This window comes from Psammomys obesus, unplaced genomic scaffold, assembly GCF_907164565.1.
Source record: "Psammomys obesus unplaced genomic scaffold, mPsaObe1.curated_primary_1811, whole genome shotgun sequence".
Taxonomy (NCBI): Eukaryota; Metazoa; Chordata; class Mammalia; order Rodentia; family Muridae; genus Psammomys; species Psammomys obesus.
In genome coordinates, this window is record NW_026589137.1 from 162,746 (window position 1) to 178,658 (window position 15,913).

Genomic DNA, 15,913 nt, shown 5'->3' on the forward strand with positions numbered 1-15,913 from the left:
TAGAAGAACCACTAGAAACTATTGAAAGAGAGTCATCTAAAACTGAGAAAGTACTTCCAAATAAGGGAAATTTTTAGGAAAAGTGGCTCAGCGTTTCCCATGCCTGAGAGGGGCTAAGGAATACAGGAAGTATGAAATTTTTATAGGATTTGGCAGTGTTCAGGTAGTAGTACACTGGGCAGAGGAAAGCCATGTCATAGTGTAAAATGAATGGCAAGTGGGAAGTGGAGATTGGGACAAATAGGTCAGAAGACATTTGAACCTGAGAAACATCTAGGAACTTATGTAATTTTAGATGGTCACTAAAGCATGGATTCTGTCGCTTAGCCAAAGAGAATAAAGTAGGGACAGAAATAGAGCTAGAGTTCAGCCTGAATGAATTCTAACATTCTTATACCAATAAAAAAAATTATATCTACAAGGAGTAGGTGTAGAGAAGGAGAAAAAACAAATTTTCTGATGCTACTTAATCTAAAAGAATGTTTCAAGAAGTAATGACCCTAAGTATGGTGGCAGAGATGTCAAATAACAGCACTTGGAAGAAAGAGATAGGGGGACCAGGAGTTCAAGCTACTCTTGGCTACATAGTAAGTTTGAGGCCAGCCTAAGCTATATGAGACCCTGTATCAAAACACCAAAAAACAGGAGTAGTGGACAGGGCTGTGGATAAAGCTTGATGGTAGAGTAAGCAAGGCTCACTTCAATTGGCACTAGAAAGAAGGGAGTGGCCAGTATGCTTGATGCTAGAGAAAACTCAATTAAGATCCTTGAAGAGTACCACAGATGTGGTACTTCTAGACCATTAATGGCCTGGAAGGAAGTCATTAGGTTGAGAATAGATTCAGTTATCATTTATAACTTTTTATAGTAGAAGTCTGGCCTTGAAATAAAACAAATTGGCAAGTGGTTGTGATAAATGATCATTTCAAATATAAAGTATGAAGACATGTAAGAGAACGAATACCCAAGAAAATAACCAATAGTTTAGGTTTCTTGCAAAGGAGGCGGCCAAAAGAAGCCAAGATAGAGGTCACGTTATCGGGCCTTAAGAAAAAGGCTACTCCCCAGCCATCAGTAAAGAGTTGACAATATGTGCCTCCCTCCCTTCTGGTCTGTTTGCAGCTGAATAAATTCAGGGCAGTTTTCCTGTCAGCACCTCCCTCTGTTTCTTGCCAGGCCTGTCCAGCTCTGAGTCAAGCCTACTTTCCCACCCCCTTCAAATTTTTTCCACTTTTATTCATTTGGCCAACATTTACTATTCACTCTATACCTGTCCCTAGGGACAAGGATGAAAAATCAAGTCTTTGTCCTTGAGTAACTCATGATACATTAGTGACTAGAGACAAGTGGAATTAATCAGAATTCGGTGTGCAATGTGAGAAGGGCTATGAGAGGACAAAATGGTTTGGGAGTCTCTTGCCAAGTGCTGCTGAGGAAAATCACTAAACTGGATCCTGTGGTTGCAACCACAGGAGGCCCTCCCTCCTGCTAAGCAATTGTTTAATCTGTTAAGAACTGACATCTTAAAGATTTTTTTTCTTTAAATTTGTGTGTGTGTGTGTGTGGCTATGGAGGCCAGAGAGAGGTGTTTTGTTCTCTGGAGCTGGTAATGAGGCAATCATTGTGAATGTTGGGAATGGAGCTGGGGTCCTCTGCAAATGTACCAGTTTAGGCCAGGCATTACCTTTAATTCTAGCATTTCATTTCGGGAGGCTGAAGCAGATGGCTGGCTCTCTGAGTTCAAGACCTGCCTGAGTTCCAGGACATCCAGGGGTATGTAGAGAGGTCTTGTCTCAAAACCTAACCCCTTCCAAATAGTAGTACCAACTTTTAACCACTGAGTTATTTCTCCAGTCCTAATTTTGATTTTTATTATATTTATATTGTGGAGCTACACAATATAAATGACATAATGGAGAATAACTTTTGGGGCTTGGTTCTCAGGTTTCAGGTTTACCAACTGAGGTATCTTACTGTCCCTTGCCCCCTTTTTCCAAACCCCAGTTTGTTTCTTTTCCGTCCCCTTTAGCACCTTTATTTTTCTTTGTTTTTTATTTTATTTTATTTTATTTTTGCAACAGGGTTTCTCTGTGTAGCCCTGCCTGTCCTTTAACTCATTTTCTAGACCAGGCTGTCCTCACAGAGATCTGCTTGTCTCTGCTCCCTGAGCTAGGATTAAAGGTATGTGCCACTATGTCCCACCTTTGCTGCCATAAATCATAATTTCATGTTATTTATAATAATAAACATATAGAAGCCAGGCATGATGGTATATTATCTATAATGTTTGGTACTCAAGAGGCTGAGGCAGGAGGAGCACTCTAAGGTCAACCTGTGCTAAATAGTAAGTTTGAAGCCAGCCTGAGCTACATTGTAAGAACCTGTCTCAAAAAAGCAACACTGGAAGAGAGGAGGGAAGGAGCTACAGGGGGGATCAAAGTGAACAAATTGTAATTAATAAAAATCAAAATAAAAAAAATCAACAACAAAGAATAAACTCAGGAGCTGGTATGTCTCCATGGTAGAATGCTTTTCCTAACATGTATAGGACCCTGGATTCCATCCCTAGCAACATACACACATATACACACAAAGGCAAGATTGTAATTTTTATCTATAATCTTATTATTTTTTGTGTATATAATCAGATTTCTTCACAAATGTGGGAGAAAGAGTTCATTCCACTTTGGTCTGCTTTTTCCTTCAGGCACAGATTTCATTTTTTTTAATGGCTATTTCTTTTTTTGTTTTTTTCTCCTTTGCAATCTCTATTTTTTTCTTCGTATTCTTTTTTAATTAAATTATTTTTTACATTAAATATATTTTATTTGCTTTGTATCCCAGCTGTAACCCCCTTTCTCATTCCCTCCCAATCCCACCCTCCCTCCTTTATCTCTTCCCCTGCCCCTCTCCAAGTCCACTGATAGGGGAGGTCCTCCTCCCCTTCCATCAGGGTTTCTCTGTGTAGTCTTGGCTGTCCTGGACTCACTTTGCAGACAAGGCTATCCTCGAACTCACAGAGATCTACCTGCTTCTGCCTCCCTGAGTGCTGGGATTCAAGACGTATGCCACTTCTGGCTATTTTTTTGTAATTTGCATGGTGCTGGTGATTAAATCCAAACCCTCAGTGGTGCTAACTAAGTACTCTACTATTGGGCTACACTCTCAGCTCCTGATTTCTTTGAAATTAGAGACAGGATGAAGACAATTCAGACAGTGGGCATCTGAGTCTTTTTTGTTTGTTTGCTTGGTTGGTTTTGTTTTTTCAAGACAGGGTTTCTCTATATAGCACTGGCTGTTCTGGATTTGTAGAACGAGTTGCCTTGAACTCAAGAGATGATTTGCCTTTGCCTTCTGAGTGCTATGATTAAAGGAGTTCACTACCATACCGAGCTTGTTTGTTTCTGAAGCTAGAGGATCATTTAATTAGAATTTGAGAAGAAACACACTGTTGTAGTGAGAATTTTGGAATTTTGGTTTCTTTAAAAACACAAACAACACTATGTTTTAATTTTAACCAAAGTTGTGGGGATATTAGGCTGCTTCACAGCAGCTATGATTTGCCTCATGGTCTGGTGAGGGGTGGGGGAAGTAGCAAGCATTTTGCCAGCTGCAGATAGTTTCTGTGCTTGTGTGAAGAGTGGAATTCTGGGCATTTTCAGAGTGTATATAAATGCTAGGGTCCCAGGTGGTGGGGTGGGTTGTTGGTTTCGGTTTATTAGGTAATCCTGTGCAAAAAAAAGAAACAAGAAACTAGATATCCTGATAGCAAACTTGCCCCAAGGAACTTGACAACCTCTAATCAGCAGGAAGTAGTCCAATAATATCGCCAGCCCCCTTTCTGACCCCAACTTTATTCAAGGATCTCTTTCCTTTCCTCTCTATCCTTTTTTGTCCCATATCTAGTGTTTGGGTGTTGAAGGGGAAGAAGAAAAGGGATTGAGACAGGTGGAAGAAAGAACCCACAAAGTAAGTAACTCTGGCTACACACTCACACTCAGAGTAAGCAAGCTGTAAAGTTTGGCAGCAGTTAAGAAAAGATAAGAGTTGTATGCATGGATTTATTTATACAAGTTCTCATTCTATAGCCCTGGCTGTTCAAATCCTAGGAATTTTGTTACTTTTGCCTCCTAATGGTTGTGAATATAGCCCTACACCACCATTCTCAGTTTAGTATCTGAGCCTTTAATTTTTTTTTTAAACATCCTTCTATTCTTTTTCTGTTCTCTTTTGTTGTTCTTTTGCAGATGGGAGAACAGCAAGAATCTCTTTCCTGCTGGTTGTGGTGGTGGAACACACCTTTAATCCCAGCACTCTGGAAGGCAGAGTCAGACAGATCTCTGAGTTCCAGGCCAGCCTGGTCTACAAAGCAAGTCTAGGAAGGCAACACAGAGAAACCCTGTCAAAAAAAAAAAAAAAAAAAAAAAAGCAAAGAAAACCCTCTTTCGTAAAGCTTTCCTCTGTTCCTCTGGTTTTGCTTGGAAACCTAAGAGATAGGATTTGCCTGTTACATCATAGCAACACGGTCAATCTCTATAATCACACTTTCCACTGTAAAGACATCAAATAGTGACTCTACAGTTACCACTTGGGTGTTGACTGTCCATTGGCAGAAAATATTACTTCCATGAGTCTGAACCTTTAGTGAGCACTGATCATACAGCACTGGACACAACATGAGTTCTCACATTGTGGGCAGCCATGTCAAGATAGCTGCTGTGCTGGGAGAAGTGAAGCTAAAAGGAAACAGGAGAAATTCCAGAGCTAAGGGCAGTGTGTGTTAGGTGTCTGTGAGGTAGTGAGGAAGGGGTGGCTTGGATACTCATGAGGTTCTCAGGCCTTCCACATCAGGGACTGAGTCCCCTCCCCAAGAAGGCATATACAAGGTAGTCCTGAGAGTAATTTAGCACTGATAAAAGGAATCTTTAACTTTCTACATTAACAGATACTATCTTTAGTTTTCAGCCTCTTGTTAAATAGCATTCCCTCTATTTTACTTTTTTGAGATAAGGTCTCAATATATAACCTAGGCTGGCCCACCACTCAGGATCCTATTGCCTCTGCCTTCTGAGCATCATAGGTGTACACAACTATACCCAACTTTCTGTTTTATTTACACATTACTTGTTTGGAGATCAAAGTGAGTTAGTTGTTATCTTCCACCTTTTGAGGAAGAGTTTGTGTTGCTGTATTAAGTACTCCAGCTAGCTGGCCCTCAATCTTTCAGGTGTTTCTCCTGTCTCCACCTCCTACTGTGCTGTAGGAATGTTAGGGTTGCAGATACACATTATTACATCCAGCTTTTTTGTTGTTTGTTCTGTTCTGGGAACAGAACCATGGGTCTCATTCATGATAGACAAGTGCTCTAGAACTGAAATATATCTTAAGTAATTTTTTTTTTTCTGAGACAGGGTCTCTCTCTGCGGCCTTGGCTGTCCTGGACTCACTTCGTAGACCAAGTCACACTGTCCTTGAACTCAAAGAGCTCCGCCTGCCTCTGCCTCCCTGAGTGCTGGGATTAAAGGTGATCGCCACCACACCTGGCTTGTTTTTTGTTGTTGTTGTTGCTTTTTGTTTGTTTATTTGTTTTTGAGACAGGGTTTCTCTGTGTAGCCTTGGCTGTCCTGGACTCGCTCTGTAGACCAGGCATTGGCCACCACGCTTTTTGCTCCGCCCTTTTTTTTTTTTTTTTTTTTAATTGAGACAGGGTCTCTATGTAGTAGTCCTGGATACTCCTGCCTCTACTTTCCTGAACTTGGTAAGATTAAAGGTGTGAGCCACCATGCCTGGTGCATTCTTTTTTGGGACTTGATCTCCGGTTGTCAGGATTGCAGGCTACTGCTTTTATCCACTAACCATTCCCCTTGCCCTGCTGTATGTCTCCCACCCCACTTCGCCCCCCAGGCAGGGTTTCTCTGTGCACCTTTTGCTGTTCTGGAATTCACAGTCTGTAGACAAAGATGGCGTCAAACTCACAGAGATCCGATTGGCTCTGCCTCCTGAACGCTGGGAATGAAGGCGAGCGCCAACACCGCCCTGCAACTTCTTTTTTTCTGCGACCTTTTTTTTTTTTCTTTGTGTAGCCTTGGCTGTCCTGGATTCACTTTGTAGATCAGGTTGGCCTCAAACTCAGAGATCCGCCTGTCTCTGCCTCCCTGAGTGCTGGGATTAAAGGTGTGCGCCACCACCGTGCCCAGCTCTTTTATTATTATTTATTTTTTGGTTATTTTTGATTATTGGTTAGTGTGTGTCTTCATGGGGATACGTACATGTAAATCCTGAGTGCAGGTGCCTCTGGAAGCCAGAGTCATATTATCCCTTGGAGCTGGAATTACAGACGGCTGTGAGACACCTGAGGGGGGTGCTAGGAACCGAACTTGGGTTTCTCTACAACAGTGTTTTAACCGTTAAACAATCTCTCTAGATCTACCTTCGTTCCGCCAGGTCACCCGCCCCGCCTTGAAGGTGCACGCCCAACCCTAAGCCCCGCCCCTTTCAAAGACAGGCGGAAGTCGCCCTGTGAGAAAGTGACAGCGTCCTTTTTCCGCCCTTCTCAGAGTTGGTCCCGCCTACTCCGTTTACCGGGTTTTGCTAAGGGCTTTTACTCTGGTGCTTCTCAAAGGCCACCTACCCCGGCCACGAAGACAGTGCCGCAAGACTGTGACGATCACTTGGAGGAACACATCCACGGACGCGGAGGCCTGAGAATTATGTTTCCTAGAATCCGGGGCGGGTTTCCACAGCCCCAAGGGAGCGTCAGGGCGGAGCTCCGGAAGACACGTTGCGTCACATCCTAAGCTCCACCCCCAGCTCCGTCTTCTAATCGTGTTCTTCCGGCCCGGCCTTCCTCTTCGCCTTTCCTCCTCCATCGTGAGCTTTACGCCTAACTGGGCTTCTTGTCATGGTAAGATTATCGGCCGCCATCCGTTTCTAGGCGGCTTCCCTGAGGAAGGAGGGTAACTTTGGGCCACTTTTGGGTCTCGGGTGATTGAATTGTAGTCTTCTCTGGATGTGCACAAAGAGGAGAGGGTCAGAAAGGGAACTTGTGAAAAAAGCTGTCTACAGTAATCGTTAACTGTACTTCATGGTATCTTCAGAAGTTCGAGCATCACTCCTTTGAAGCATCTGCCAACAGCACAGCATTCATTGTCTACTGACAGATTATGTTTATTGGCATCTACTCCTACAGTGGTGGGGGGTGCGGTTAGCGCTCTTTGCCTTCAATACCTTTTACATGCCTACTTAATGTGAAAGGCTGCATGAATCAAAATTACCCAGACACCACCCCTCAAAAGTAGATACTACTGTTACAAAATACAGCCCCAGATGACTAGGTTCTGGTGTTGCTAAACTGGTTGCATCTCCTCGTAGTCTTCTCACAAGACTTTCCGAATCAAGCGATTCCTGGCCAAGAAACAAAAGCAGAATCGTCCTATTCCTCAATGGATTCGGATGAAAACTGGTAACAAAATCAGGTAAGACCTCTGTTGTCCTGCTTGGATTTCATTAGCTTTTACAGAATTTTAGGCATGTAGATACGCATTCGAAAAATAAATGAAATCCTGGCCATCCTCTGCCTACTGTGCTGGAACGCTTTGATTTTCCTTTTGTGTAAACGGGTGTATGTGGGTGAGGACAACTTGCAGTAATCACTTCCCCATTCACCTAGTAGGTCCTGGGGATCCAGCTCAGGTCACCAGGCTCCATAGTAAGGGCTTTCCCTACTTAACCTTGTCTAGAGCCCGTGAAATTCCTTTGTAAGTATGTTTCATTGGTTCCTGCATGGTCACAGCTATACTATGGGGACAACCTTTCTCGATTCCTTACCAATTTCCCTATGAAAGCTTAAGGAAATTTAACTGTTTATCCTGATGGGAAACTCTGCTGCCAAAGTTGAATCAGCTTCAGAAAAAAGCAGGACCAGCTGGGCTTTTGAGAGGATTGGTAGAGATCAAACCCAGGCCCCCTCTCATACAAGAGGGAGTGCCTTACTGAGTCTTGTCCGAAGCCTTTGAGACAAGTCTTGGAGGGAAGGGAACTAGGTAGAAAAAAATCCTGGGACTTTGCTAGGTGATCAGTGACAGTTCTGGTATGTCAATGTTTGTGTTGCTTTACTCCATTTGTCTGTGGGGATGCATGTCTTCATGTGGCCACAGGACAGTTTCTTTGACTGCATGGGTTCTAGGGTTTGAACACAATTTGTCCAGCTTGGTGGTAAGAACTTTTACCCTGTGAACCATGGTGCCTGCCTACTGGCTTGGTGGGATCTCCACAGTTATGCTCAAGCTTCCTCTGTGTTGTTGAGATGCAGGCCTTTGCCAATGCCTAGAAACATTTATGGGGTGGTGGTTTAATTTGAGTGAGCCAGGCTGGCTTTGAACTCAGACTCAACTGCCTCCCAAAGTGCTGGGATTAAACAAATGCCCTGCTTGGCTTTGGGATTAATAGTAAAAATCTGGGTGTGGATCTGCTGGGGCTAAAGTTGAGGGTCCATGTTCTTAGTTAATTTAGCCACTTAAGCTTGATATTCAATAACCCACTCTGGCCTTACATTCAAGTTACTTGCCATCGTCTATCTCCTGGTGCTGCTCTTTTTAAAATACATACTTTAATTGCAGTCAACACTCTTTCAAACCCATGGTCTTGCCAACATATAACACTAAGAAAAGCTTTGAGGTACTACACAATGTGTTCATCTAATATATCCTAGAGTTGGGGAGATTATGTACCCAAACCCACATAATTACTTATTTTCTGGCTTTCATTTATGGGTGTTGGGGTTTGAGCCAAGGTGCCCTGCCTACTAAGCAAGTGCTCTGTCACTGGACTGTAACCTAAGCCTCTCTTACATATTTGAAAACTTAATTAAAAGCAGGTTGCAATTATAGTGCTTCAGTTTTTTGGGAGTACTACCATTATCCTGCTGAAAGAAAAGCCATGTTGATTGTTTCTGATTTTGCTTTTCTATGGTAAAATCATGACACCTTAACATGGACAATTCAGAGACTGGTTGGCCTTGCTCTGCAAGCCTTTTTAGTTCTTTCAGACACGCGGTTACTCTGTATAGTCCTGGCTGTCCTGGACTTGCTGTTGTAGACCAGGCTAGCCTCGAACTCACAGATCTCCCTGTCTCTGCCTCCCTGGATGCTGAGATTATAGGTGTGCACTACTGCGCCTGCTTTCAAGCTACTTTATCATGTGCAGCTTTGAAGTTGCTCTCTCCTGCTTTAATGTGAGTTCTAGGGACACCTAATCTAATCTGAGTTCCAATGTGCTAGTCCTTGTAATTCCCAGGCCCTGTTTATTTCTAAACTAGGTTGTCCTAGCTCATGCATCCCTGACATGGGTTGCTAAACCAGGGCCCTTCACATGTGTAGCAATTATTTATTTTGTAGACAGTCTCTCCCCTGTTCCCTGAAAAGGCCACGTCTGTGATTTAGGAGCAATTAGATTATGACCAAACCACCTTGTAACTTGTGGCTTGGTTCCATACAGGTACAACTCCAAGAGAAGACACTGGAGGAGAACAAAGCTGGGTCTGTAAGGATTCGCACAATGGCAAGACTAAAGGTTTATACAGAGTTACGATCATCATCAACTGGGTCCTGTGATTATCAGTCAATCCTACCAGATGGAATTTTGGTTTTGTCTAAACTGGGGATGGAGTTTGTCTCATAATAAAATGTAGAATGTGTCAAACCGCTCTTCTGTTTTGTGAAGCATTGAGTTTCCCCTTGCCCTACCAGACCTAACAAGGCTTGTTCTATGGCTCAGTACTTTTGAGTGCTTGATGTTCTTACAGAAGTTCTGGGTTTGGGTTCTAAAACCCAGCAACCACATGGTGGCTCACAACCATCTATTGAGATCTGGTGTGCAGGTGTACATGCAGGCAGAATACTGTATATATAATTATTTAAAAAAAAAACATGTATACAGTGTTCTTTTCACATGTACACCTGCACACCAGAAGAGGGCACCATATCATGGTTGTGAGCCACCATGTGGTTGCTGGGAATTAACTGTGAACCTCTTTCAGACTGGTTATTTTTTAGTATTTATGTGTATGAACGTATACATTGGGGTGCAAGAAGTTGAAACCAGGTCCTCTGCAAGAACAAGTCCTCAACTGCTATGCCATCTCTTCCAGACCCTGTAAACTAATTTTGGTGCTTGATAAACTCACAATATAGCCCAAGCTGCCCTCAATCCTAGGTTTTGGGATTACAGGTATGCATCACCACACCTGCACAAAGCCTGTTTGAATCAGGATCTCACAGATCCAACTGCTGCCTCCTAAGTGCTGAGCCCAGGTTTCTGCATGTTTGAGAACCATGAAAATTCAGATTTATGTCCCTAAAAGGAATCTTAAATTTGCATTTATTAGAAGATAGTGTGTGGGGTTGCAAACAACTCCCTGGATGGAGTTTTCTCCCACCCCCGTATATACTAGGGATTCAATTTAGGACAAGGTCCCTCTACCGCTGAGCCCTTTAAGTGGAATCCTAGAGCCATATATAAGTACACATTCATATGATGAAGTGACTGGCCTGCAAAGCATGTTCTTATAAATGAGTGCCAGCCTCTGCTGGGTTCAAGCGTCCAAGGTTGCATAGAGGTATTCACTCTTGACATTGCCCAGCATAATATACAACCACTTTTGAAATCAATCTGGTGCTATCTCAGACAGTTAGGAATACTGATACTTCAATATCCAGCTATGCCACGCCTAGGCATATGTCCAAAATATGCTCAAGTATACAAGGACATTAGCTCTTAGCAGGTTTATTCGTAATAGCCAGAATCTGGAAACAACCTAGATGTCCCTCAACTGAGGAATGGATACAGAAATTGTACAGTTGAATACTACTCAACAATTAAAAACAAGGAAATCATGAAATTTGCAAGCAAGTGGTGGGAACTAGAAAAGATCATCTTGAGTGAGGTATCCCAGAAGCAGAAAGACACATGGTATATAGTCACTTATAGGTGGGTATTAAACATATATAGGATAATCATCCTAAAATCTGTGCACCTAAAGAAGCTAATCAAGGAGGACCCTGGGTAAGATGCTCAATCCTCATTCAGAAAGGCAAAGGGGATGGACATCAGAAGAGGGAGAAAAATGGAACAGGACAGGAGGCTTCCAGAGAGAGCCTCTGAAAAACTACCCAGCAGGGTATTAAAACAGATGCTGAGACTCAGAACCAAACTTTGGGGAGAGTGCAGGGAATCATAAAAGAAGGGGGAGATAGACCTGAAAGGGTCTGGAGGTCCACAAGGAGAGCACCAGAACAAAAAAATCTGGGCCCAGGGGTCTTTTGTGAGACTGATTTTCCAACCAAGGACCATGCATGGATATAACCTAGAACCTCTGCACAGATGTAGCCCATGGCAGCTCAGTGTCCAACTGGGTTTCCTAGTAAGAACAGGTGCTATCTCTGACATGAACTCAGTGACTGACTCTCCGATCACCTCCGCCTAAGGGGGGGAACAGCCTTACCAGGCCACAGAGGAAGACAATGCAGCCAGTTCTGATGAGTCCTGATAAGCTAGGGTCAAATGGAAGGGGAGGAGGGCTTCCCCTATCAGTGGACTTGGGGAGAAGCATGGGAGGAGAAAAGGGAAGGAGGGGCTACAGCTGAGATACAAAGTGAATAAAGTGTAATTAATTAAAAAAATTAAATGGTGTGTGTTGTGTGCATGACAGTGTGCTGGTTCTCACAGAGCCCAGGAGAGAGTGTCAGATCCCTTACAGCTTGTAAGAGATTGTGAATTTGTAAGCTGACTGACATGGGTACTCAGGTCCTCTGAAAAAGCCACAAGATTGCTTTTTTTTTTTTTTAACATTTTAAAAAATTTATTTATTGAATTTTTTGAGACAGGGTCTTTCTATATAGCCATGGTTGTGCTGGAATTTACGGTGTTCCCTTGAAGCTATAAAAATATGCCTGTCCCTGTTTCCCAAGTGCTGGTGTTAAAGGCCTGTGCCACTGTTCCAGGCTTGAAAGTTCTTAGGCTGAGTTTTCTATCCAGCCCCTTACAGAAACTACTAAAGGTCTAAACATGTGCAAAAAAGAGTTCAGTCTTTTCACTGAATTGCAACAAAATGGGGTATGGTGGCACATGCCTGTAATCCCAGTACTGGTTGAGAAGAACAGAAAGTCAAGGTCATCCATCATGGGATACATGACAAGCTGTCTGGAAAAAAAAGTAAAGAACAGGCCACTGAAGGCAACTTTCAGAGAGAATATAGTCACTTACCAGGCACAGTGGTTCATGCCTTTAATTCCAGCACTTGGCAGGCAGATCTCTGTGAGTTTATGGCCAGCCTGAAATACATAGCCAGTTTCAGGACAGCCAAGGCTACACAGAGAGAACTTATGTTGTAACTTTTTTTTTTTTTTAAGATTTATTTATTTATTATGTATATAGTGTTCTGCCTACACATATACCTGTACGCCAGAAGAGGGCACCAGATCTCATTACAGATGGTTGTAAGCAACCATGTGGTTGTTGGGAATTGAACTCGGGACACTTCGCAAGAGCAGCCAGTGATCTTAACCTTTGAGCCATCTCTCTACACCCATGTTGTAACTTCTTAAACCTTCATACATTTTATAAAAGATATGTGGAGGAAGGGGAGGTAAGAGCCTGAGGAAAAGGTAAGATGTTGTAGATGTCTTTGAGACATGGCATGACCATTATACTCTTTGTTTTGTTGTTTTCTTTTGAGACAAGGTCTCTTTGTGGTCCTATTGTCCTGTAGCTTGATATGTAGACCAGGTTGGCCTTGAACACACAGAGATTCTCCTGCCATTGCCTCCTTAGTGATGGAATTAAAGACCTGGGGGAGCCACATCCTGCTCATTGTACTAGAATTCCAAGTAGCTGTGATTACTTACCTACACTAGACCAGCAGGAGACCAGGCCTATTAATATTTCCTCACAGAATGGGAGGGGCTCATGAGGCCCAACCCCTCCATGAGGATCAATTAATAGTTAAAGTTTGTTGGGGGAAGGAAAGATTTCTTCAGTGCTATAGCCACAGGGCAGTTGTCCAGTGATCCTGTAAGTAACCCTGATTAAACTCATTGGGTCAACAATAAAAAACAAAACAAAACAAACCTAACAAAAATGATATGTAGAAAAGGAAGGGGATCAACGTGAGTGGGAGAGGGATGAGAGGGTAATAGGGGGTGACTATGGTCAAAATACATTATACACATGTATGAAAATGTCAGAATGAAGGCCATTATTATGTATATATGCCAATAGAAACTTTTTTGTTTGTTTTTTGGAGACAGAGTTTTTCTGTGTAGCCTTGGCTCAATTTGTAGACCAGGCTGGCCTCCAACTCACAGCCTCCTGGCTCTTTTTTTTTTTTTTTTTTTTTTGTAAAGTTGGTTATTTTTACGGGGACTTTTTTCCCCTGTTTTTAGATGTATAAATGCAATGTGTGTTCTCCCTACCCCCACTTGGTATTGAATCCTTGCAAGCTTTCTGCCATTGAACCTCATCCCCAGTTCCTATTGTTTCAGGATTTTCATTTTCTTTTTTTTTTTTAATGTACTTATTCATTTATTTACTTTGTGTGTGTGTGTGTGTGTACACATAAGTGTATGAAAGTGCACATATGTCTCTGAGTGCTGGGATTACAGGTGTGTGCCACCACACCCAGCTAAGAGAAATTCTTTATTAATTAATTCAATTTACATCTTGGCCATATATCCCTCCCTCCTCTCCTCTGAGTCCCACCCATCCTCCCACATCTCCCTCCTCCTATTTTCTCAGAATAGGGGAGCCCTCCCCCCATTCAGACACCCCAACTCATCTATTCACATGAAGATTGAGTTCATCTTCCTCTCCTGTGGCCTGGTTAGGGCAGTCCCAGCAGGGGGAATTGATCAAAAAGTGTGTAACATAGTCCATGTCAGAGATAGCCACCACTCCTCTAACTAGTGGGCCCACATGAAGCCATTGGCTACTTCTAAGTAGAGGACCAGGGCCCAGACCATGCATTGTCCTTTATTCAGACTCCAATAGGCCCCTCTGGGCCCTAGTTTTTGATTGGCTCTGATGGTCCTTGTTCCCACTCTTCCTGAAATCAATAAAGTAGAAACAAAGAGAACAATACAAAACATCTAACAAAAACTTTTTAAAGGGGGTTGAAGAGTTGACTTATGGTTTAGAGGACATACTGCTCTTTCAGAGGGCCCAATTTCAGTTCTCAGCTCCCACTTCAGGTGGCTGACAACCACCAGTAACCCCAGCTCTAGGATATCAAACACTCTTCTTGTTTTAGCAGGTTCCCATGCACATGTGATTCGTATAAGCTCATGCAGATACACACGTGCACATAATTTAAAATAACCCTTTAAGAAAATAGTTGTCGGGGCTGGAGAGATGGCTCAGAGGTTAAGAGCACTGGCTGTTCTTCTAAAGGTCCTGAGTTCAATTCCCAGCAACTACATGGTGGCTCACAAACACCTATAATGAGACCTAGTGCCCTCCTGTGGAGTGCAGATGTGCATGCAGACAGAACATTGTATACATAATACATGAATATTATATATATATGAAAATAGTTGTCTTATGGAACCAAAGGACAAGATTCAGCTAGGCTTCCAGAAGAAGCACAACTAACCTCCCACCCCCTCCCTCTCTCTCTGCCTGTTTCCTACTCAGTTTCTTTCTGCATGTCTGCTTCACTGTAGTTCCTCCTGGCAGATCTACTTCCTCAGCTTTTCCCAGCACAAGACCAAACATGAAATCCTCTCTAGCCTCAGGTCACATGAGAAGTAGAAATGGACTAAAATCACTAAATCCCAACAGAAAGAATTTGAGAGGAAAACCCCCTCAAGTTGGCTCAAGTTGGGTCTCATCTCAAGTTGGGTGAAGAACCACTTGGCTATGGCTGAAGGACCGGGCATGTGTAAACTTGGCTGTAAATGGGCTGGCTTGGGCTGAACAGGCCTGGGCAAGGGCATCTGCTGCTAGAGACTTTTGCACTGGTCATGCATTGCCTGGAGAGATGCCTTCCCTCTCTGGCCCTTTGTCATTGGCCATTTGCTTCTGTTCTCTTCCTGCTTTCTACAGTCATTTATGTTGACATTTGTCTAAGTCTGTCTGGGTATTTCAGAAGCCCCTAAGGATGCAGACACTTGAGAAAAATGCCATATAAAATAAAAAGGGAACAAATCCTGGTACAAATTATGTTATAGATTTTTGGATTTTAAAATGTGCTATTTAAGAATTTATGTTATGTTTGTTTATTTCATGGTGTGTGTGTACATGCGTGTGTGCATGTATGTGTGTGAAAACATTCTCATTGTTGTGAGACATGGTGGCCTATGCCTTTAATCCCAGAACTCAGGAGGCAAATGGATCTCTATGAGTTTAAGGTCAGTCAGGTCTACATGGTAAGTCCCAGGCAAACTAGGGCTGCACAATGAGACCCTATCTCACTGTAAATTAATCAATCAATTAATTAATTAATTAATTCTTTGCTGTGGTTATGGTTCATAATTTTAAAATATAAACCAGAGCTGCAGGTGTAGCCTGGGTACAATCCTCAGCAAACTGCACAAGTAACAAGTAGGGAGATGGCTAATTGGGTAAGTCACTTGCAGCAGCCACGTGAATGCCAGATGGGTGCAGAGGCTGGCCTCTAATTCCAGCACATGGGACATAAAAAAAAACAAAAACAAACAAAAAACAACAGGGGATCCCCAGAACAACCCAGCTAGCTAGACTAGCCCAGGTGGTAGGCTTTGGATTCAAGTGAGAGGCCTTGCCTCAGTAAATAAAGGAGAGAACAACTGAAGGAAGACATAGGACAGCAGCCTCTCACCTTTCACTCTACAGCATACATACATACATACATACATACATACATACATACATACATACATAC

At 42.8% G+C, this 15,913-nt stretch overlaps 1 protein-coding gene and 1 non-coding gene across 2 annotated transcripts; both read left to right on the forward strand.

The window, feature by feature from the left end:
* Window positions 1-6,556: 6,556 nt before the first annotated feature.
* Rpl39 (ribosomal protein L39) lies at window positions 6,557-9,704 on the forward strand. The gene is made up of 3 exons (XM_055604948.1): window positions 6,557-6,904; window positions 7,372-7,475; window positions 9,496-9,704. The coding sequence occupies exons 1-3, from the start codon at window positions 6,902-6,904 to the stop codon at window positions 9,542-9,544; spliced, it is 156 nt and encodes a 51-aa protein (XP_055460923.1). The 5' UTR covers window positions 6,557-6,901; the 3' UTR covers window positions 9,545-9,704.
* LOC129674918 (small nucleolar RNA SNORA69) lies at window positions 8,869-9,000 on the forward strand. Its single transcript, XR_008719856.1, has one exon. It is a non-coding gene; the product is annotated as a small nucleolar RNA SNORA69 (small nucleolar RNA).
* Window positions 9,705-15,913: the final 6,209 nt, after the last annotated feature.

Excerpts from the sequence above, each read along its gene's own strand:
- Rpl39 (XM_055604948.1), top strand. Across the intron at positions 7,476-9,495 it reads AAAACTGGTAACAAAATCAG|GTACAACTCCAAGAGAAGAC; the intron begins GTAAGACCTCTG and ends GGTTCCATACAG.